Source organism: Mya arenaria, chromosome 7 (genome assembly GCF_026914265.1).
Source record: "Mya arenaria isolate MELC-2E11 chromosome 7, ASM2691426v1".
Classification (NCBI taxonomy): domain Eukaryota; kingdom Metazoa; phylum Mollusca; class Bivalvia; order Myida; family Myidae; genus Mya; species Mya arenaria.
Window position 1 is genome coordinate 25380998 of NC_069128.1, and position 24360 is coordinate 25405357.

Here is a 24360-nt window from a genome sequence, read left to right on the forward strand (position 1 = left end):
AACCTCTTAAGCCTTACAGATAACAAACCGAACCGTTCTGTTATTGTTTTACATAAATGAATATTAATTTATTTGGTAATTAATTTTAAGGAAATACTTACAGGTATGTTTTTTGTTTGTTTTGTTTTAGAGTACTTTGGATGATAACGAGGAAGCAAAACTACAGGAATCGTAAGTTTGTTTATAGGTTCCTCTTATTTTATTTTGGTTCGATATTCCTTTCGTAAATTGTTACGTTGCTTATATTTATGCCCTAGTATACAGCGTATTCATTGCAGTTTCCTGGGTGTTTTGCCCATGCATAAACTATATGCAAAAGGTATATTGTTTAGCGTCTTATAAGTCAATGCCTTTTCATGGTACAGTTAATGCATCCAATGTACAAATTAGCTTTTTATTGCATCAAGCCATTGGTAATTATGTTAAATTTTAATGCCGGGGTGACTGAATGTGAAGTTGATATTGTTTAAAAGGGCATCACTTACTCATTCAATAACAGTACTGTCAGATACGCCCATGTTTCCTGGTTCACATTTTGATGTGAGAAACGTCCTCGATTCGAAGAGTATTAATACTGATTGTTATATGTTTGTACGATATGTTTTAGAAATGACCTTGTGCACCGAATGAAGATAATCAACTTTGTCATCCAATTTGTCGGTTATAAAAATAAACAACTGTCGTAACAATTCGGTTGAAGAATGTAATAGGCTAATATTTCCAAATTTGTTTTGCACAAAGCACAATATTTTCAAACAGTCGGTCAAAACGAAAAACAAAGTGGCTGCCAAATTAAATAATTTTTAGCATTCTCGTATCAGAGCTAGTTTCTACAGCCAATGAAAATGGTCCATTCATATGATCCCGTATTTGGCGAGTTTAGTAGGCAATCAAAACGGCAGAAACACGTATTGGTCGACTTTGCTTTTGAGTACTATGGTTGTTCCAGTGTTGCGTCAAATATGTTATAGTAAATAATGAATGTTGTTGCAGCTTGTTTTTGTGTTCATAAAATGACCTAATTTGAAACCTTTGATACACAAAGAGCTTGCTTTTCTTTATTCGGTATACTATTCACATGTTTCCTTCTTCACTCATGAAAATCCTTTCATATGTTTTCAAAGTGATATTGAGATACCGTGAATTCAAAGTTCACTCTCTTGTACATACTATACCATAATTACATATGAACTGATAGAAATAGACTATACTTTCCACGTACAGAATATTGAAATCAGTATTGTGGCAGAATTTTGCAAAATAGTATTGGTTCGATATTTAAAAGTAATCTGTTCCCTTTAAAAGACCAGTGCACGGTTCACCAAAAGAAGAAGAGAAGGGGCACATAAAATCCTCGGTAAGTTTTATTGTTCTTGCCAATTTATAAATGGCTCGATATTGTATAATAATAAGCAATATCATAACGTTGTCAATTGTCTCATTGCGGAATATGCACCTTCGATTTAATGCATTTTTTAGAATATTTTGTTCGGCAAATTGTCACAAATCACCATACATAAGACATGTTTCAGTGGAAAAATCATAATTGCAATTACTCTACAACCTCTTAAGCCTTACAGATAACAAACCGAACCGTTCCGTTATTGTTTTACATAAATGAATATTAATTTATTTGGTAATTTTAAGGAAATACTTACAGGTATGTTTTTTGTTTGTTTTGTTTTAGAGTACTTTGGATGATAACGAGGAAGCAAAACTACAGGAATCGTAAGTTTGTTTATAGGTTCCTCTTATTTTATTTTGGTTCGATATTCCTTTCGTAAATTGTTACGTTGCTTATATTTATGCCCTAGTATACAGCGTATTCATTGCAGTTTCCTGGGTGTTTTGCCCATGCATAAACTATATGCAAAAGGTATATTGTTTAGCGTCTTATAAGTCAATGCCTTTTCATGGTACAGTTAATGCATCCAATGTACAAATTAGCTTTTTATTGCATCAAGCCATTGGTAATTATGTTAAATTTTAATGCCGGGATGACTGAATGTGAAGTTGATATTGTTTAAAAGGGCATCACTTACTCATTCAATAACAGTACTGTCAGGTACGCCCATGTTTCCTGGTTCACAGTTTGATGTGAAAAAACGTCCTCGATTCGAAGAGTATTAATACTGATTGTTATATGTTTGTACGATATGTTTTAGAAACGACCTTGTGGACCGAATGAAGATAATAAACTTTGTCATCCAATTTGTCGGTTATATAAATAAATAATTGTCATAAAATCCACTAACAGGTTAAACACAACTGTCGTAACAATTCGGTTGAAGAATGTAATAGGCTAATATTTCCAAATTTGTTTTGCACAAGGCACAACATTTTGAAACAGTCGGTCAAAACGAAAAACAAAGTGGCTGCCAAATTAAATAATTTTTAGCATTCTCGTATCAGAGCTAGTTTCTACAGACAATGAAAATGGTCCATTCATATGATCCCGTATTTGGCGTGTTTAGTAGGCAATCAAAACGTCAGAAACACGTATTGGTCGACTTTGCTTTTGAGTACTATGGTTGTTCCAGTGTTGCGTCAAATATGTTATAGTAAATAATGAATGTTGTTGCAGCTTGTTTTTGTGTTCATAAAATGACCTAATTTGAAACCTTTGATACACAAAGAGCTTGCTTTTCTTTATTCGGTATACTATTCACATGTTTCCTTCTTCACTCATGAAAATCCTTTCATATGTTTTCAAAGTGATATTGAGATACCGTGAATTCAAAGTTCACTCTCTTGTACATACTATACCATAATTACATATGAACTGATAGAAATAGACTATACTTTCCACGTACAGAATATTGAAATCAGTATTGTGGCAGAATTTTGCAAAATAGTATTGGTTCGATATTTAAAAGTAATCTGTTCACTTTAAAAGACCAGTGCACGGTTCACCAAAAGAAGAAGAGAAGGGGCACATAAAATCCTCGGTAAGTTTTATTGTTCTTGCCAATTTATAAATGGCTCGATATTGTATAATAATAAGCAATCTCATAACGTTGTCAATTGTCTCATTGTGCAATATGCACCTTCGATTTAATGCATTTTTTAGAATATTTTGTTCGGCAAATTGTCACAAATCACCATACATAAGACATGTTTCAGTGGAAAAATCATAATTGCAATTACTCTACAACCTCTTAAGCCTTACAGATAACAAACCGAACCGTTCTGTTATTGTTTTACATAAATGAATATTAATTTATTTGGTAATTAATTTTAAGGAAATACTTACAGGTATGTTTTTTGTTTGTTTTGTTTTAGAGTACTTTGGATGATAACGAGGAAGCAAAACTACAGGAATCGTAAGTTTGTTTATAGGTTCCTCTTATTTTATTTTGGTTCGATATTCCTTTCGTAAATTGTTACGTTGCTTATATTTATGCCCTAGTATACAGCGTATTCATTGCAGTTCCCTGGGTGTTTTGCCCATGCATAAACTATATGCAAAAGGTATATTGTTTAGCGTCTTATAAGTCAATGCCTTTTCATGGTACAGTTAATGCATCCAATGTACAAATTAGCTTTTTATTGCATCAAGCCATTGGTAATTGTGTTAAATTTTAAAACCCCGGGGTGACTGAATGTGAAGTTGATATTGTTTAAAAGGGCATCACTTACTCATTCAAAGACAGTACTGTCAGGTGCGCCCATGTTTCCTGGTTCACAGTTTGATGTGAAAAACGTCCTCGATTCGAAGAGTATTAATACTGATTGTTATATGTTTGTACGATATGTTTTAGAAACGACCTTGTGCACCGAATGAAGATAATCAACTTTGTCATCCAATTTGTCGGTTATAAAAATAAATAATTGTCATAAAATCCACTAACAGGTTAAACACAACTGTCGTAACAATTCGGTTGAAGAATGTAATAGGCTAATATTTCCAAATTTGTTTTGCACAAGGCACAACATTTTCAAACAGTCGGTCAAAACGAAAAACAAAGTGGCTGCCAAATTAAATAATTTTTAGCATTCTCGTATCAGAGCTAGTTTCTACAGCCAATGAAAATGGTCCATTCATATGATCCCGTATTTGGCGAGTTTAGTAGGCAATCAAAACATCAGAAACACGTATTGGTCGACTTTGCTTTTGAGTACTATGGTTGTTCCAGTGTTGCGTCAAATATGTTATAGTAAATAATGAATGTTGTTGCAGCTTGTTTTTGTGTTCATAAAATGACCTAATTTGAAACCTTTGATACACAAAGAGCTTGCTTTTCTTTATTCGGTATACTATTCACATGTTTCCTTCTTCACTCATGAAAATCCTTTCATATGTTTTCAAAGTGATATTGAGATACCGTGAATTCAAAGTTCACTCTCTTGTACATACTATACCATAATTACATATGAACTGATAGAAATAGACTATACTTTCCACGTACAGAATATTAAAATCAGTATTGTGGCAGAATTTTGTAAAATAGTATTGGTTCGATATTTAAAAGTAATCTGTTCCCTTTAAAAGACCAGTGCACGGTTCACCAAAAGAAGAAGAGAAGGGGCACATAAAATCCTCGGTAAGTTTTATTGTTCTTGCCAATTTATAAATGGCTCGATATTGTATAATAATAAGCAATATCATAACGTTGTCAATTGTCTCATTGCGCAATATGCACCTTCGATTAAATGCATTTTTTAGAATATTTTGTTCGGCAAATTGTCACAAATCACCATACATAAGACATGTTTCAGTGGAAAAATCATAATTGCAATTACTCTACAACCTCTTAAGCCTTACAGATAACAAACCGAACCGTTCCGTTATTGTTTTACATAAATGAATATTAATTTATTTGGTAATTTTAAGGAAATACTTACAGGTATGTTTTTTGTTTGTTTTGTTTTAGAGTACTTTGGATGATAACGAGGAAGCAAAACTACAGGAATCGTAAGTTTGTTTATAGGTTCCTCTTATTTTATTTTGGTTCGATATTCCTTTCGTAAATTGTTACGTTGCTTATATTTATGCCCTAGTATACAGCGTATTCATTGCAGTTCCCTGGGTGTTTTGCCCATGCATAAACTATATGCAAAAGGTATATTGTTTAGCGTCTTATAAGTCAATGCCTTTTCATGGTACAGTTAATGCATCCAATGTACAAATTAGCTTTTTATTGCATCAAGCCATTGGTAATTATGTTAAATTTTAATGCCGGGGTGACTGAATGTGAAGTTGATATTGTTTAAAAGGGCATCACTTACACATTCAAAGAGAGTACTGTCAGGTGCGCCCATGTTTCCTGGTTCACAGTTTGATGTGAAAAAACGTCCTCGATTCGAAGAGTATTAATACTGATTGTTATATGTTTGTACGATATGTTTTAGAAACGACCTTGTGGACCAAATGAAGATAATCAACTTTTTCATCCAATTTGTCGGTTATAAAAATAAATAATTGTCATAAAATCCACTAACAGGTTAAACACAACTGTCGTAACAATTCGGTTGAAGAATGTAATAGGCTAATATTTCCAAATTTGTTTTGCACAAGGCACAACATTTTCAAACAGTCGGTCAAAACGAAAAACAAAGTGGCTGCCAAATTAAATAATTTTTAGCATTCTCGTATCAGAGCTAGTTTCTACAGACAATGAAAATGGTCCATTCATATGATCCCGTATTTGGCGAGTTTAGTAGGCAATCAAAACGTCAGAAACACGTATTGGTCGACTTTGCTTTTGAGTACTATGGTTGTTCCAGTGTTGCGTCAAATATGTTATAGTAAATAATGAATGTTGTTGCAGCTTGTTTTTGTGTTCATAAAATGACCTAATTTGAAACCTTTGATACACAAAGAGCTTGCTTTTCTTTATTCGGTATACTATTCACATGTTTCCTTCTTCACTCATGAAAATCCTTTCATATGTTTTCAAAGTGATATTGAGATACCGTGAATTCAAAGTTCACTCTCTTGTACATACTATACCATAATTACATATGAACTGATAGAAATAGACTATACTTTCCACGTACAGAATATTGAAATCAGTATTGTGGCAGAATTTTGCAAAATAGTATTGGTTCGATATTTAAAAGTAATCTGTTCACTTTAAAAGACCAGTGCACGGTTCACCAAAAGAAGAAGAGAAGGGGCACATAAAATCCTCGGTAAGTTTTATTGTTCTTGCCAATTTATAAATGGCTCGATATTGTATAATAATAAGCAATCTCATAACGTTGTCAATTGTCTCATTGTGCAATATGCACCTTCGATTAAATGCATTTTTTAGAATATTTTGTTCGGCAAATTGTCACAAATCACCATACATAAGACATGTTTCAGTGGAAAATCATAATTGCAATTACTCTACAACCTCTTAAGCCTTACAGATAACAAACCGAACCGTTCTGTTATTGTTTTACATAAATGAATATTAATTTATTTGGTAATTAATTTTAAGGAAATACTTACAGGTATGTTTTTTGTTTGTTTTGTTTTAGAGTACTTTGGATGATAACGAGGAAGCAAAACTACAGGAATCGTAAGTTTGTTTATAGGTTCCTCTTATTTTATTTTGGTTCGATATTCCTTTCGTAAATTGTTACGTTGCTTATATTTATGCCCTAGTATACAGCGTATTCATTGCAGTTCCCTGGGTGTTTTGCCCATGCATAAACTATATGCAAAAGGTATATTGTTTAGCGTCTTATAAGTCAATGCCTTTTCATGGTACAGTTAATGCATCCAATGTACAAATTAGCTTTTTATTGCATCAAGCCATTGGTAATTGTGTTAAATTTTAAAACCCCGGGGTGACTGAATGTGAAGTTGATATTGTTTAAAAGGGCATCACTTACTCATTCAAAGACAGTACTGTCAGGTGCGCCCATGTTTCCTGGTTCACAGTTTGATGTGAAAAACGTCCTCGATTCGAAGAGTATTAATACTGATTGTTATATGTTTGTACGATATGTTTTAGAAACGACCTTGTGCACCGAATGAAGATAATCAACTTTGTCATCCAATTTGTCGGTTATAAAAATAAATAATTGTCATAAAATCCACTAACAGGTTAAACACAACTGTCGTAACAATTCGGTTGAAGAATGTAATAGGCTAATATTTCCAAATTTGTTTTGCACAAGGCACAACATTTTGAAACAGTCGGTCAAAACGAAAAACAAAGTGGCTGCCAAATTAAATAATTTTTAGCATTCTCGTATCAGAGCTAGTTTCTACAGACAATGAAAATGGTCCATTCATATGATCCCGTATTTGGCGAGTTTAGTAGGCAATCAAAACATCAGAAACACGTATTGGTCGACTTTGCTTTTGAGTACTTTGGTTGTTCCAGTGTTGCGTCAAATATGTTATAGTAAATAATGAATGTTGTTGCAGCTTGTTTTTGTGTTCATAAAATGACCTAATTTGAAACCTTTGATACACAAAGAGCTTGCTTTTCTTTATTCGGTATACTATTCACATGTTTCCTTCTTCACTCATGAAAATCCTTTCATATGTTTTCAAAGTGATATTGAGATACCGTGAATTCAAAGTTCACTCTCTTGTACATACTATACCATAATTACATATGAACTGATAGAAATAGACTATACTTTCCACGTACAGAATATTAAAATCAGTATTGTGGCAGAATTTTGTAAAATAGTATTGGTTCGATATTTAAAAGTAATCTGTTCCCTTTAAAAGACCAGTGCACGGTTCACCAAAAGAAGAAGAGAAGGGGCACATAAAATCCTCGGTAAGTTTTATTGTTCTTGCCAATTTATAAATGGCTCGATATTGTATAATAATAAGCAATATCATAACGTTGTCAATTGTCTCATTGCGCAATATGCACCTTCGATTAAATGCATTTTTTAGAATATTTTGTTCGGCAAATTGTCACAAATCACCATACATAAGACATGTTTCAGTGGAAAAATCATAATTGCAATTACTCTACAAACTCTTAAGCCTTACAGATAACAAACCGAACCGTTCCGTTATTGTTTTACATAAATGAATATTAATTTATTTGGTAATTTTAAGAAAATACTTACAGGTATGTTTTTTGTTTGTTTTGTTTTAGAGTACTTTGGATGATAACGAGGAAGCAAAACTACAGGAATCGTAAGTTTGTTTATAGGTTCCTCTTATTTTATTTTGGTTCGATATTCCTTTCGTAAATTGTTACGTTGCTTATATTTATGCCCTAGTATACAGCGTATTCATTGCAGTTCCCTGGGTGTTTTGCCCATGCATAAACTATATGCAAAAGGTATATTGTTTAGCGTCTTATAAGTCAATGCCTTTTCATGGTACAGTTAATGCATCCAATGTACAAATTAGCTTTTTATTGCATCAAGCCATTGGTAATTATGTTAAATTTTAATGCCGGGGTGACTGAATGTGAAGTTGATATTGTTTAAAAGGGCATCACTTACACATTCAAAGACAGTACTGTCAGGTGCGCCCATTTTCCTGGTTCACAGTTTGATGTGAAAAAACGTCCTCGATTCGAAGAGTATTAATACTGATTGTTATATGTTTGTACGATATGTTTTAGAAACGACCTTGTGGACCAAATGAAGATAATCAACTTTTTCATCCAATTTGTCGGTTATAAAAATAAATAATTGTCATAAAATCCACTAACAGGTTAAACACAACTGTCGTAACAATTCGGTTGAAGAATGTAATAGGCTAATATTTCCAAATTTGTTTTGCACAAGGCACAACATTTTCAAACAGTCGGTCAAAACGAAAAACAAAGTGGCTGCCAAATTAAATAATTTTTAGCATTCTCGTATCAGAGCTAGTTTCTACAGACAATGAAAATGGTCCATTCATATGATCCCGTATTTGGCGAGTTTAGTAGGCAATCAAAACGTCAGAAACACGTATTGGTCGACTTTGCTTTTGAGTACTATGGTTGTTCCAGTGTTGCGTCAAATATGTTATAGTAAATAATGAATGTTGTTGCAGCTTGTTTTTGTGTTCATAAAATGACCTAATTTGAAACCTTTGATACACAAAGAGCTTGCTTTTCTTTATTCGGTATACTATTCACATGTTTCCTTCTTCACTCATGAAAATCCTTTCATATGTTTTCAAAGTGATATTGAGATACCGTGAATTCAAAGTTCACTCTCTTGTACATACTATACCATAATTACATATGAACTGATAGAAATAGACTATACTTTCCACGTACAGAATATTGAAATCAGTATTGTGGCAGAATTTTGCAAAATAGTATTGGTTCGATATTTAAAAGTAATCTGTTCACTTTAAAAGACCAGTGCACGGTTCACCAAAAGAAGAAGAGAAGGGGCACATAAAATCCTCGGTAAGTTTTATTGTTCTTGCCAATTTATAAATGGCTCGATATTGTATAATAATAAGCAATATCATAACGTTGTCAATTGTCTCATTGCGCAATATGCACCTTCGATTAAATGCGTTTTTTAGAATATTTTGTTCGGCAAATTGTCACAAATCACCATACATAAGACATGTTTCAGTGGAAAAATCATAATTGCAATTACTCTACAACCTCTTAAGCCTTACAGATAACAAACCGAACCGTTCCGTTATTGTTTTACATAAATGAATATTAATTTATTTGGTAATTTTAAGGAAATACTTACAGGTATGTTTTTTGTTTGTTTTGTTTTAGAGTACTTTGGATGATAACGAGGAAGCAAAACTACAGGAATCGTAAGTTTGTTTATAGGTTCCTCTTATTTTATTTTGGTTCGATATTCCTTTCGTAAATTGTTACGTTGCTTATATTTATGCCCTAGTATACAGCGTATTCATTGCAGTTCCCTGGGTGTTTTGCCCATGCATAAACTATATGCAAAAGGTATATTGTTTAGCGTCTTATAAGTCAATGCCTTTTCATGGTACAGTTAATGCATCCAATGTACAAATTAGCTTTTTATTGCATCAAGCCATTGGTAATTGTGTTAAATTTTAAAACCCTGGGGTGACTGAATGTGAAGTTGATATTGTTTAAAAGGGCATCACTTACTCATTCAAAGACAGTACTGTCAGGTGCGCCCATGTTTCCTGGTTCACAGTTTGATGTGAAAAACGTCCTCGATTCGAAGAGTATTAATACTGATTGTTATATGTTTGTACGATATGTTTTAGAAACGACCTTGTGCACCGAATGAAGATAATCAACTTTGTCATCCAATTTGTCGGTTATAAAAATAAATAATTGTCATAAAATCCACTAACAGGTTAAACACAACTGTCGTAACAATTCGGTTGAAGAATGTAATAGGCTAATATTTCCAAATTTGTTTTGCACAAGGCACAACATTTTCAAACAGTCGGTCAAAACGAAAAACAAAGTGGCTGCCAAATTAAATAATTTTTAGCATTCTCGTATCAGAGCTAGTTTCTACAGCCAATGAAAATGGTCCATTCATATGATCCCGTATTTGGCGAGTTTAGTAGGCAATCAAAACATCAGAAACACGTATTGGTTGACTTTGCTTTTGAGTACTTTGGTTGTTCCAGTGTTGCGTCAAATATGTTATAGTAAATAATGAATGTTGTTGCAGCTTGTTTTTGTGTTCATAAAATGACCTAATTTGAAACCTTTGATACACAAAGAGCTTGCTTTTCTTTATTCGGTATACTATTCACATGTTTCCTTCTTCACTCATGAAAATCCTTTCATATGTTTTCAAAGTGATATTGAGATACCGTGAATTCAAAGTTCACTCTCTTGTACATACTATACCATAATTACATATGAACTGATAGAAATAGACTATACTTTCCACGTACAGAATATTAAAATCAGTATTGTGGCAGAATTTTGCAAAATAGTATTGGTTCGATATTTAAAAGTAATCTGTTCCCTTTAAAAGACCAGTGCACGGTTCACCAAAAGAAGAAGAGAAGGGGCACATAAAATCCTCGGTAAGTTTTATTGTTCTTGCCAATTTATAAATGGCTCGATATTGTATAATAATAAGCAATATCATAACGTTGTCAATTGTCTCATTGCGCAATATGCACCTTCGATTAAATGCGTTTTTTAGAATATTTTGTTCGGCAAATTGTCACAAATCACCATACATAAGACATGTTTCAGTGGAAAAATCATAATTGCAATTACTCTACAACCTCTTAAGCCTTACAGATAACAAACCGAACCGTTCCGTTATTGTTTTACATAAATGAATATTAATTTATTTGGTAATTTTAAGGAAATACTTACAGGTATGTTTTTTGTTTGTTTTGTTTTAGAGTACTTTGGATGATAACGAGGAAGCAAAACTACAGGAATCGTAAGTTTGTTTATAGGTTCCTCTTATTTTATTTTGGTTCGATATTCCTTTCGTAAATTGTTACGTTGCTTATATTTATGCCCTAGTATACAGCGTATTCATTGCAGTTCCCTGGGTGTTTTGCCCATGCATAAACTATATGCAAAAGGTATATTGTTTAGCGTCTTATAAGTCAATGCCTTTTCATGGTACAGTTAATGCATCCAATGTACAAATTAGCTTTTTATTGCATCAAGCCATTGGTAATTATGTTAAATTTTAATGCCGGGGTGACTGAATGTGAAGTTGATATTGTTTAAAAGGGCATCACTTACACATTCAAAGAGAGTACTGTCAGGTGCGCCCATGTTTCCTGGTTCACAGTTTGATGTGAAAAAACGTCCTCGATTCGAAGAGTATTAATACTGATTGTTATATGTTTGTACGATATGTTTTAGAAACGACCTTGTGGACCAAATGAAGATAATCAACTTTTTCATCCAATTTGTCGGTTATAAAAATAAATAATTGTCATAAAATCCACTAACAGGTTAAACACAACTGTCGTAACAATTCGGTTGAAGAATGTAATAGGCTAATATTTCCAAATTTGTTTTGCACAAGGCACAACATTTTCAAACAGTCGGTCAAAACGAAAAACAAAGTGGCTGCCAAATTAAATATTTTTTAGCATTCTCGTATCAGAGCTAGTTTCTACAGACAATGAAAATGGTCCATTCATATGATCCCGTATTTGGCGAGTTTAGTAGGCAATCAAAACGTCAGAAACACGTATTGGTCGACTTTGCTTTTGAGTACTATGGTTGTTCCAGTGTTGCGTCAAATATGTTATAGTAAATAATGAATGTTGTTGCAGCTTGTTTTTGTGTTCATAAAATGACCTAATTTGAAACCTTTGATACACAAAGAGCTTGCTTTTCTTTATTCGGTATACTATTCACATGTTTCCTTCTTCACTCATGAAAATCCTTTCATATGTTTTCAAAGTGATATTGAGATACCGTGAATTCAAAGTTCACTCTCTTGTACATACTATACCATAATTACATATGAACTGATAGAAATAGACTATACTTTCCACGTACAGAATATTGAAATCAGTATTGTGGCAGAATTTTGCAAAATAGTATTGGTTCGATATTTAAAAGTAATCTGTTCACTTTAAAAGACCAGTGCACGGTTCACCAAAAGAAGAAGAGAAGGGGCACATAAAATCCTCGGTAAGTTTTATTGTTCTTGCCAATTTATAAATGGCTCGATATTGTATAATAATAAGCAATCTCATAACGTTGTCAATTGTCTCATTGTGCAATATGCACCTTCGATTAAATGCATTTTTTAGAATATTTTGTTCGGCAAATTGTCACAAATCACCATACATAAGACATGTTTCAGTGGAAAAATCATAATTGCAATTACTCTACAACCTCTTAAGCCTTACAGATAACAAACCGAACCGTTCTGTTATTGTTTTACATAAATGAATATTAATTTATTTGGTAATTAATTTTAAGGAAATACTTACAGGTATGTTTTTTGTTTGTTTTGTTTTAGAGTACTTTGGATGATAACGAGGAAGCAAAACTACAGGAATCGTAAGTTTGTTTATAGGTTCCTCTTATTTTATTTTGGTTCGATATTCCTTTCGTAAATTGTTACGTTGCTTATATTTATGCCCTAGTATACAGCGTATTCATTGCAGTTCCCTGGGTGTTTTGCCCATGCATAAACTATATGCAAAAGGTATATTGTTTAGCGTCTTATAAGTCAATGCCTTTTCATGGTACAGTTAATGCATCCAATGTACAAATTAGCTTTTTATTGCATCAAGCCATTGGTAATTGTGTTAAATTTTAAAACCCCGGGGTGACTGAATGTGAAGTTGATATTGTTTAAAAGGGCATCACTTACTCATTCAAAGACAGTACTGTCAGGTGCGCCCATGTTTCCTGGTTCACAGTTTGATGTGAAAAACGTCCTCGATTCGAAGAGTATTAATACTGATTGTTATATGTTTGTACGATATGTTTTAGAAACGACCTTGTGCACCGAATGAAGATAATCAACTTTGTCATCCAATTTGTCGGTTATAAAAATAAATAATTGTCATAAAATCCACTAACAGGTTAAACACAAGTGTCGTAACAATTCGGTTGAAGAATGTAATAGGCTAATATTTCCAAATTTGTTTTGCACAAGGCACAACATTTTCAAACAGTCGGTCAAAACGAAAAACAAAGTGGCTGCCAAATTAAATAATTTTTAGCATTCTCGTATCAGAGCTAGTTTCTACAGCCAATGAAAATGGTCCATTCATATGATCCCGTATTTGGCGAGTTTAATAGGCAATCAAAACATCAGAAACACGTATTGGTCGACTTTGCTTTTGAGTACTTTGGTTGTTCCAGTGTTGCGTCAAATATGTTATAGTAAATAATGAATGTTGTTGCAGCTTGTTTTTGTGTTCATAAAATGACCTAATTTGAAACCTTTGATACACAAAGAGCTTGCTTTTCTTTATTCGGTATACTATTCACATGTTTCCTTCTTCACTCATGAAAATCCTTTCATATGTTTTCAAAGTGATATTGAGATACCGTGAATTCAAAGTTCACTCTCTTGTACATACTATACCATAATTACATATGAACTGATAGAAATAGACTATACTTTCCACGTACAGAATATTGAAATCAGTATTGTGGCAGAATTTTGCAAAATAGTATTGGTTCGATATTTAAAAGTAATCTGTTCCCTTTAAAAGACCAGTGCACGGTTCACCAAAAGAAGAAGAGAAGGGGCACATAAAATCCTCGGTAAGTTTTATTGTTCTTGCCAATTTATAAATGGCTCGATATTGTATAATAATAAGCAATCTCATAACGTTGTCAATTGTCTCATTGCGCAATATGCACCTTCGATTAAATGCATTTTTTAGAATATTTTGTTCGGCAAATTGTCACAAATCACCATACATAAGACATGTTTCAGTGGAAAAATCATAATTGCAATTACTCTACAACCTCTTAAGCCTTATAGATAACAAACCGAACCGTTCCGTTATTGTTTTACATAAATGAATATTAATTTATTTGGTAATTTTAAGGAAATACTTACAGGTATGTTTTTTGTTTGTTTTGTTTTAGAGTACTTTGGATGATAACGAGGAAGCAAAACTACAGGAATCGTAAGTTTGTTTATAGGTTCCTCTTATTTTATTTTGGTTCGATATTCCTTTCGTAAATTGTTACGTTGCTTATATTTATGCCCTAGTATACAGCGTATTCATTGCAGTTCCCTGGGTGTTTTGCCCATGCATAAACTATATGCAAAAGGTATATTGTTTAGCGTCTTATAAGTCAATGCCTTTTCATGGTACAGTTAATGCATCCAATGTACAAATTAGCTTTTTATTGCATCAAGCCATTGGTAATTATTTTAAATTTTAATGCCGGGGTGACTGAATGTGAAGTTGATATTGTTTAAAAGGGCATCACTTACTCATTCAAAGACCGTACTGTCAGGTGCGCCCATGTTTCCTGGTTCACAGTTTGAGGTGAAAAAACGTCCTCGATTCGAAGAGTATTAATACTGATTGTTATATGTTTGTACGATATGTTTTAGAAACGAGCTTGTGCACCGAATGAAGATAATCAACTTTGTCATCCAATTTGTCGGTTATAAAAATAAATAATTGTCATAAAATCCACTAACAGGTTAAACACAACTGTCGTAACAATTCGGTTGAAGAATGTAATAGGCTAATATTTCCAAATTTGTTTTGCACAAGGCACAACATTTTCAAACAGTCGGTCAAAACGAAAAACAAAGTGGCTGCCAAATTAAATAATTTTTAGCATTCTCGTATCAGAGCTAGTTTCTACAGACAATGAAAATGGTCCATTCATATGATCCCGTATTTGGCGAGTTTAGTAGGCAATCAAAACGGCAGAAACACGTATTGGTCGACTCTGCTTTTGAGTACTATGGTTGTTCCAGTGTTGCGTCAAATATGTTATAGTAAATAATGAATGTTGTTGCAGCTTGTTTTTGTGTTCATAAAATGACCTAATTTGAAACCTTTGATACACAAAGAGCTTGCTTTTCTTTATTCGGTATACTATTCACATGTTTCCTTCTTCACTCATGAAAATCCTTTCATATGTTTTCAAAGTGATATTGAGATACCGTGAATTCAAAGTTCACTCTCTTGTACATACTATACCATAATTACATATGAACTGATAGAAATAGACTATACTTTCCACGTACAGAATATTGAAATCAGTATTGTGGCAGAATTTTGCAAAATAGTATTGGTTCGATATTTAAAAGTAATCTGTTCCCTTTAAAAGACCAGTGCACGGTTCACCAAAAGAAGAAGAGAAGGGGCACATAAAATCCTCGGTAAGTTTTATTGTTCTTGCCAATTTATAAATGGCTCGATATTGTATAATAATAAGCAATATCATAACGTTGTCAATTGTCTCATTGCGCAATATGCACCTTCGATTAAATGCATTTTTTAGAATATTTTGTTCGGCAAATTGTCACAAATCACCATACATAAGACATGTTTCAGTGGAAAAATCATAATTGCAATTACTCTACAACCTCTTAAGACTTACAGATAACAAACCGAACCGTTCTGTTATTGTTTTACATAAATGAATATTAATTTATTTGGTAATTAATTTTAGGGAAATACTTACAGGTATGTTTTTTGTTTGTTTTGTTTTAGAGTACTTTGGATGATAACGAGGAAGCAAAACTACAGGAATCGTAAGTTTGTTTATAGGTTCCTCTTATTTTATTTTGGTTCGATATTCCTTTCGTAAATTGTTACGTTGCTTATATTTATGCCCTAGTATACAGCGTATTCATTGCAATTCCCTGGGTGTTTTGCCCATGCATAAACTATATGCAAAAGGTATATTGTTTAGCGTCTTATAAGTCAATGCCTTTTCATGGTACAGTTAATGCATCCAATGTACAAATTAGCTTTTTATTGCATCAAGCCATTGGTAATAATGTTAAATTTAAAACCCCGGGGTGACCGAAAGTGAATTTGGTATCATTTTAAATTGGAACCGCTTACTGATTACTATTATTATTATTTATATTATTTTTAATTTTTTAATATATTAATACCAGATTTTATAGCGCTCACTATACATAACAATACACGTCCAAATTCGCTTTACGAACTACGTATCACATTATTGATAAACAATTCAACATAAAATAAAATCAAATTTACCTTCATTATAATATAATAATAATATGCTTAAAATAAATTTCCAATGCCTAATTTTAATTTAAAAAGGAAACAATTTATTACAAAGAATATGTTATAAAACATGTATTCCTTCTGACCCATGCGACCCGGGTTCGATTCACGGCCTGGGTGTATGTGAGGTTGGTTTGTGATCTCAAAGCCGGCCAAGTGGGTCTTCTTCGAGTACTCCGGTTCCCCCACAACACAAGACAACACTCTCTCGTAGCGTCGTGCCAAAGAGAGTGATAGATTTATTATAACTTGTTTTACAATTGTTGTAAAATAAATAAATTTAAACTTTAGTATTGAGATCCCATATACTTTAGTATAATAAGTTTCGGCTGCCTTTTTGGAACTTATCAATGTTTTACAGTTCTTTATACCACAACCTTATAGCTGCTGTCTGGAGGTTCTTATCACCATATCGTTGCGTTCGACTTTTTGGCACCACAAGTGTTAAAGAGTTGATTTGTTTTGCTCATTTTGTAGTTTGTTCATTGAAACTTTGGGTATTCCATATGAAAGAACTTAACAATAGCCCATACGTGCTGTGACGGAAGAGTAAACAAGATATGTGGTTGCATTCGTGGAGAGGTATTGTCTTTCAACATACACTGTTCACATGTTTTTATCATCCTCCGAGTCCACTGAGGTGTCTAACGCTAGAAGATTGCTTTATTTTATAATTAACAACTGACAAAGATACATTGCAAACTGATTGAGGATTGTTTGCAGATTAAAATAAGATAAATTCTGTTTTATCAGTTCCAGCATAAAAATTATTGTTAAGTCCGTGCATTTTGAAGATAGTTTCAACAGGTTTTGTGTACATAGTGTAGATGTTTGGCCCAGGAAAGAACCTTTGTTTACATTGTTATTCATAAGCAATGGTTATGTTGGCTCGCCGTCTTTGCATAGTGTCTGAAAGCGGGCGCTGAGCTATCATGTCATCCGTGAGAGAGGTTTGTCGGAGTAACCAAAGTGACGTTAAAGGCGATGAATAAGCAGCTTCCCGCTGTACCAAATGCTGTAGAGAGTTGAAGCATCACAAGTATTGTCACATTATTCATATCCCACGATTGGAGAATGACGTTTCAGACTTAATTTTGTACGACCGTTTCTGAAGATTGGAGCTTTCAATAAGAAGTTTGATTGATTTCATGAAGGTCATTGTTTTTCAGATATATTGGAATTCGAAAAACTACAGTTTTTTCTTAGATCTTGGATAGAAACGGTAGATTGTACACTAGCCTATTTCTTTAGTTCATTAGAAAAGGTCTAATTCGCCTAAACCTTTGAATGACTTTAGGTACATCAGCAGCGTCTACAGATGAATTTAAAATAGTTGTCATCAAAGGTGTAAATGCATCGAGGCATTCTTAAATAACCATGTCGAAATTTGATCTACGTGTAGTTTGCTGACTTTTTAATTATTTGTTTCACTTCGTTTCCCTGCATAGCCGGTTTCATTTTTATCCAGATCAGAAACAGATTGTGTTTGTGATGTAATATTGTCCCGATTGTTTCGATCTTTCCAATGAAGAGGTCACTGAAATCTCATGTGTGTTGCTTTGGAGGTGAATGTAATGGTTATATAACCTCATTTGTATCACCCAGAAGACTTTAGTGATCTTAGACAGACTCTTTTGATAACGACCACATGACTCAATTCTGCTCTGATTGTACTAATTTTATTCACGTCAGTATAATTTGTTTGATACATTTCGTTTGCGTTTGTGAGTTTATTTCGCGCTATTTCTAATTAACGTTACTGATGTTTTGTTTCGTGGAATTGCACAAAAGTCTTGTGCGTCCTGGCAACTATACATGTACGCTGACTTGAATATTTTTCCACAGTATATGAAGAAATGCATTTGATGCATTGATGTCTGAACGAATCGATGTCGATGTAAATCAATTTCCTATAGAACAGTTTTTTTTCCTTCCTGATGGTGGTTTATAAGTTTTAGCGTCGACTTTAATAGCCAAATGATCAAGTTATACGCTTTTACATTGAAAGCATATGAGATAAAATACCAAATACCAGTTAACGAATAGCGTTTGCAGTTCGTTTCATGATTTAAGCTTGTTGTGTTTCGGTATAATGTCTAAAAGCTTCCTTCCCTACACATATACTTATTCAAATCATACCATATTGATATTGACTAAGTGGGCATCCAATGTTTACATTTATGTTCATTATATTCCTTATTTACAATTGAACTATCATTTACTTATATAGCAAATGTAAATCAGTGCTCTGGAAGAAATTATCTGGTATTTATCAAATATTCAAAAGTGATTTTTTGCTTTTAAAAGAAACGAGCAGGCTTCAGCAAAAGCGGAAAAGCAAGGGGGAATTAGAGAAAAACTATCTCAATCTTTGAGGTCAATATTTGCATTTTTCAAGGTAAGATCCTGCTTTATTGTTCTGATAAATTTGTAAATTACTTAATATTGTATTATGGTAAAACAAACTTAGATAATTGTTTAAACTTTTGAAGAAGGAAAACAACATTTTGACGATATATGTGTCAAATGTTAGTTAAGTTTCGGTACGTTCACAGTAGTATAGCTCCTTACATTCGAAGAATGTCTGCGTGCGCCTGACGCTCCTGCTGTTAATACAGCCGTTATGTTACGAGATAACCACAATAATGCGCGTTTAGAAAACTATTTTTAACATTTAGATACTTATTGTGTTCCCTAAACGCCACAAGTTCACTGTTCAAACCAATGTAAAATTTATTCTTCAACTGTAACTACACAATATTTATCACTGCATTGTTAATTAAAACACAAAAGTTACACATGAATTATTTTTAGCCAATACTTTCTCCTAATACACTTATGTGTTTTAAGAAATACTCATTTAGATCGACTTCTATCAACAAAGCATCGCCATTTTGGAACTATCTAGCAGGTGCCCTTATCTTTCCGCTTAATTTACTTAGCGCTGGGATCTGTCATTCTTGGCTAGGAAAACAACAAGTGGGATAAGGACGCGTAGAGTCGCCAAAATAAAAATCGCCAAAGACTCTGAAGCGGCTGCTTATATGGACTAGTTACGAGAGAAAACAATATCGGGTATTGCACAATAATTATATCAATCCTTAATCATAACACTTTCTAATCAACTCCTAACGGTCAATTATTGCTGGCACCATGTCATCTTTGCGTCAATTCTAACGATATCATAAGAATGCCTTCAGTCAACAATAATCGTGTTAGCCTAAGCGGTTACTGCCCATAACAATTCCATGATTGCCCATTACTATTCCATAACAACCCGGGTATCTTACAAAGTACTGTTAACCTGTTACGCCGACTAGTAAACATATCCTTAGTCACTGTCATGAAATTCGTACACTCAAATAAATCTACATTTAACCGGAGATACGTTTCACCATCAACGCAGCCAGCTCACGTTAGACGTTAGAATAGTTGCTTGTTAGAACAAATACCGTCAACGCAAGAATGATTGTCCGCTAGTATTCTACACAAAATCCACGAAGCGTTCTTCCGTCAAACGTGCGTTGTCGGACGTTGTCGCGTAAAAATATTGCTAAGTGGGAATAAGAAGGCGACATGATTAAATCCGCCATATTTTTCGACAATTGGATGAATACATACCATCGATCGTAGGATTATGCCAATTTGTGCTGCTGCAACAAAAAAGTGTGTGCAAACGATTATTAACGAATGCATTTATTAACAAAATGTATAATAGTTTTATATGTAAATGTATCTTTCTAGTTTTAACATTGATAGGAGATTTATTTTTAAGGATAATGTTTTTTGTTTTTTTTTCTTTTGTTCCTTTACTTTGAATGCCTCGAAACAAACTTTTGTGTCGCCCTAGCAATCATAATATCCTTGAAAATGATAAATATACCGGTTTTAACGGCAAATATCCCTATATATTTTACCTCGTGAACACCAAAAGTGAATATTTCACTCGTGGCAACTCCAATCGTGAAAGGTAAATTTTAGTGCTCACTCTGTGCAATGTATAACGATCTTACACTGAAACAAACAATTATCCTGAGACTCTATGATGCTTACGACGAAACGTTCCATTTAATGTGTTGCAGACATTTTTAAATTTAATTGTATGTTACCTATGTATGATGATAAACAAGAAATACCAGATGGCGTTCATGATGGCCACCATGATTATCTAATTGAGTATTTTCTATCTCTAAATATGGCACACATTTAAATAGATAAGACTGTTAATTTAAATGTATATTGCTCTTGTTCCCAATGTACCTTAAATTTACATGCTGTGTTGACTACTTCAAAGACAAGGTTAATGTCATTTCAGGGTCGAAAGGAACGAAAATGCCACAACATTTGATATTTCCTGACGTGTATAGTTTTTAAGTTTTTGATGATAGTGCAATGTTTGTTTATCCAATATGGAATGGCATAAATTGAATATTTTCTATTATAATATGCTTACTTGTTTTGGAATTGTTAAAATTATATAGTAAACTACTAGTGTTATGGTAAGGGTATGTCCAATATGTCAACCAAATCTAATATGGCCACAATGTGGCATTGATAAGTTGCCTTTATTATAGAGATGCATATTAGTTTGGTTGGCTTTGAATGGGCTTCAGGGTTGCCAAATGTGTATTATTTGGCTATGAAAAGGCCTAATGCGAAAGGACATGGGTTACTTTGGCTCTGAATGGGCTTAATTGCCTACATGTTGTATAATAGGCACTGAAAATGCTTAATAACAGCTGCCCATAAGCTTGTTTGGATTTGAATGGGCTTTATGGTTGCCACAATCTGAAAAACATAGCACTGAGTATGGAAATGAGAGCTGCACAAAGTTTTGTTTGGCACTGAATGGGGTAAAAATGATGTGATCTTTAAGTCTTAATTAGAGCAGCATATATGTTTCCTTGGCTTGAAAAAGCGCTATGAATGGCATATTTGACACGGATATGCTTAATTAGAGCTGTGCATGTTTTAGTTTTACTCTGAGTGATCTTTATGGTTGTTGCCAATGGTCTATTTGTCATTCATGAGAATTAATAAGAGCTGTTTATGGGTTTGTTGGGCTCTGAATGGGCTTTATGGTTGACAAACTGTGTTATTTGGGACTGATTATGCTTAATAAAAGTTTAGAATGTTTTCTTTGGATCTAAATGGGGTATATGACTGTCAAAATGTAGCGCTTTTAGAACTGATTAGGTTTTTTAGAAATGTACATATAATTATTCAGCTCTGAATGGGCTTGTAGTTCCCCAAATGTTTTTGGGCACATATTAGGCTTAATTTGAGCTTTAAACTGGCTTCATGGTTGCCAACATGAAGTCTGCTTGGCACTGAGTAGGATTAATTGGAGCTGCATATTTCTAGCACACCGGATAGGCATTTCCGGTGACGTCAGCCGTGCAGGAAAAGTCCATCTGGCATCCCCCCATGCCAGATGAGTCACGACATGTGACGGAATACTTCCAATTTCTTTTATCAAACACTAAATGTAACCATAGTTATGAGATTTCAATTGATGAGTTCCATTAACATTAACTTTACAAAAATATTCCTTAAAAACAAAACAAAATAACCCTTAAAATACGTGATATAGAAGGAACTTATTGACGTATGCAGTGAATACAAATTACTGCGCGTCATGACGTCAGTAAACATCATCGCGCGCTTTTTGGTGAAATGTACAAAAACGCGATTTCTTATGGATTTTCTTTACAAAAAATGTTATTAAAGGTATGATAGAAAAATATATATCATGTGTGTCCGTTCCGGATAGAAAAATCTGACCCTCGGGCACGCTGCGTAGCCGGTAACTTGGCAAGCCTCGTTACCTGGCAACGCAGGTGCCCTCGGGTCGGATTTTTCTATCCGGAACGGGAACACATGACAGATATTATTAGTATGGTTTTGGTCTTAATATGTGATTTATTTGTTACTGAGTACGCTTAATAAGAGCATGGGCTTATTTTGCTTCAAATTGGGTTTCTGGTTGACACATGTAGTCCATTTAGCACTGAAAAGGCTTTAGGAGAATAACACAGTTAATTTTGCTCTGAATCTGTTTCATTGTTGCGCAACTGTTGTCAATTCGGAACTGTGGAGCCACACATGTCCTTGTTTTGCTCTGAATGTGCTTTACTGTAGTCCAAATTAAAACGATTGAGAACTGGACTGACTTAAGTATAGAACCTCTTAGATTTAATTATATATGATTTTGTTTTACTGTGATCACTTAAGGAATTTGCAGACGCTAGAAGGGTTTGTGTAAAAGCCTTCTGTGGTTAGCAATACCGTTTATAATGCTGCTTTGGTGTTTGCATGACACATGATGGACTGCATTTGTGTTTATTTGGATATGAAATGGGTGAAGAAGAGCCCTCCTGTGGTATGTTTGACATAGATAAACTTTTTGAAGTAGTTTTGGATTAAATAGGCACTAAATTGACTTGAAAACCTATATAGGATTTTTTTACACTTAATGGTCACAAAAAATGGTGTAGCAAAACTAGTGTTTATTTGGCACTTGATAGAGCTTCAAAGCCTCTTCGTTGTTAGTTTGGCACAATATGCACTGACAAAACGGGTTTTTGGACACACACTGTAACTGAGAACAATCAGTCTATGGTGGTGGATTTGGGTAAATGGTATTCAAAATGTGGTTATTTGAGCTCTGACTTAACTTTTGTAAACCCCGGCTCGTTCTTGTTTGCTTGGATATTAGTATCAGCATTTGTTATATGTGTGCATTGAACATTCTACTTTGTCATTAGAGATCAAATTAACATATCAATCATGATGATGACTTAGCATCCATAAGCGAACCAGGTTTATGCCGTTTTGGGCGTTAATGTATGCTTTGATAAGATTACCATTGCCGTTTTTACTTTATTCGGGATTGTTGGGATAAGAGTGAGGTTGTGCACATAAAACTCGTTTAAACCCCCAGTAAATTTACATTTTACTGACCGTTCCAAGGCGGTACCTAACAATTCTTGATAAACATACCAATTATTTATATATATATATATATATATATATATATATATATATATATATATATATATATATATATATATATATATATATATATATATATATATATATATAGTATTTATGCACTGTGCTGTTGGTAGAGTTTTGTGCTGTTCTATATTTCTTGTTTGTGATTTTGTGTTCTATGTCTTTGGCGTTTGCCCATTGCCACTAAACCGGGTTTATGTTTAAACTTTTTGCTACTGAGCATGTTTCTGTAGCTTTTTGCATATATATTGACTGTAACCACAATATGGATACAGAGGGCTTCTAGGGACCCATTCAGGTGACTTATAGAAACACTTTTTGGCTTTCTAAATACTTTTTGACCTGGGAAAGATATTGTTTTGGGGTTGTTTGGAACAAGAATAATAACACATTCAGTTGGAAAACAATGAATAAAATTCCTTCGGCTGGATAGGACTACAGAAAACTCACACAAATATTTTGTATGAAGCTTGTTAATCACTGCATGTGCGAAAGTAAGGCCATTTTATTGAATACTTGTTTTTATGTTACAAAAAAGAGGAAATATAGTTAAGAATATTTATTAATTAATAAATGTCAAGACTTTATGAAATAAAATGAAGAAATAAGTAATAACGCTGTTGATATCGGCCATATTTGCTTTTTGACATTCAAATTATTTTGAACTTGATTTTTAAAAGCTTAAGTGCATCATGGAACAGTTATATCTTATATTTATAAAGATATATGTGTTAATGCAACATGGGCAAATATGCACCTGGGGTATTTTT

At 33.5% G+C, this 24360-nt stretch overlaps 1 protein-coding gene across 1 annotated transcript in view; it reads left to right on the forward strand.

Annotated features, from left to right (window-relative positions):
- LOC128241029 (A-kinase anchor protein 12-like) overlaps window positions 1-24360 on the forward strand; it is a 67049-nt gene that overhangs the window by 33183 nt on the left and 9506 nt on the right. The window contains exons 41-62 of the mRNA XM_052958013.1: window positions 131-171; window positions 1306-1357; window positions 1688-1728; window positions 2897-2948; window positions 3283-3323; window positions 4493-4544; window positions 4875-4915; window positions 6084-6135; window positions 6469-6509; window positions 7679-7730; window positions 8061-8101; window positions 9269-9320; window positions 9651-9691; window positions 10861-10912; window positions 11243-11283; window positions 12452-12503; window positions 12838-12878; window positions 14048-14099; window positions 14430-14470; window positions 15639-15690; window positions 16025-16065; window positions 18881-18971. Of these exons, the coding sequence (XP_052813973.1) occupies window positions 131-171; window positions 1306-1357; window positions 1688-1728; window positions 2897-2948; window positions 3283-3323; window positions 4493-4544; window positions 4875-4915; window positions 6084-6135; window positions 6469-6509; window positions 7679-7730; window positions 8061-8101; window positions 9269-9320; window positions 9651-9691; window positions 10861-10912; window positions 11243-11283; window positions 12452-12503; window positions 12838-12878; window positions 14048-14099; window positions 14430-14470; window positions 15639-15690; window positions 16025-16065; window positions 18881-18971 (1062 nt within the window). The remainder of the gene's footprint in view (window positions 1-130; window positions 172-1305; window positions 1358-1687; window positions 1729-2896; window positions 2949-3282; window positions 3324-4492; window positions 4545-4874; window positions 4916-6083; window positions 6136-6468; window positions 6510-7678; window positions 7731-8060; window positions 8102-9268; window positions 9321-9650; window positions 9692-10860; window positions 10913-11242; window positions 11284-12451; window positions 12504-12837; window positions 12879-14047; window positions 14100-14429; window positions 14471-15638; window positions 15691-16024; window positions 16066-18880; window positions 18972-24360) is intronic.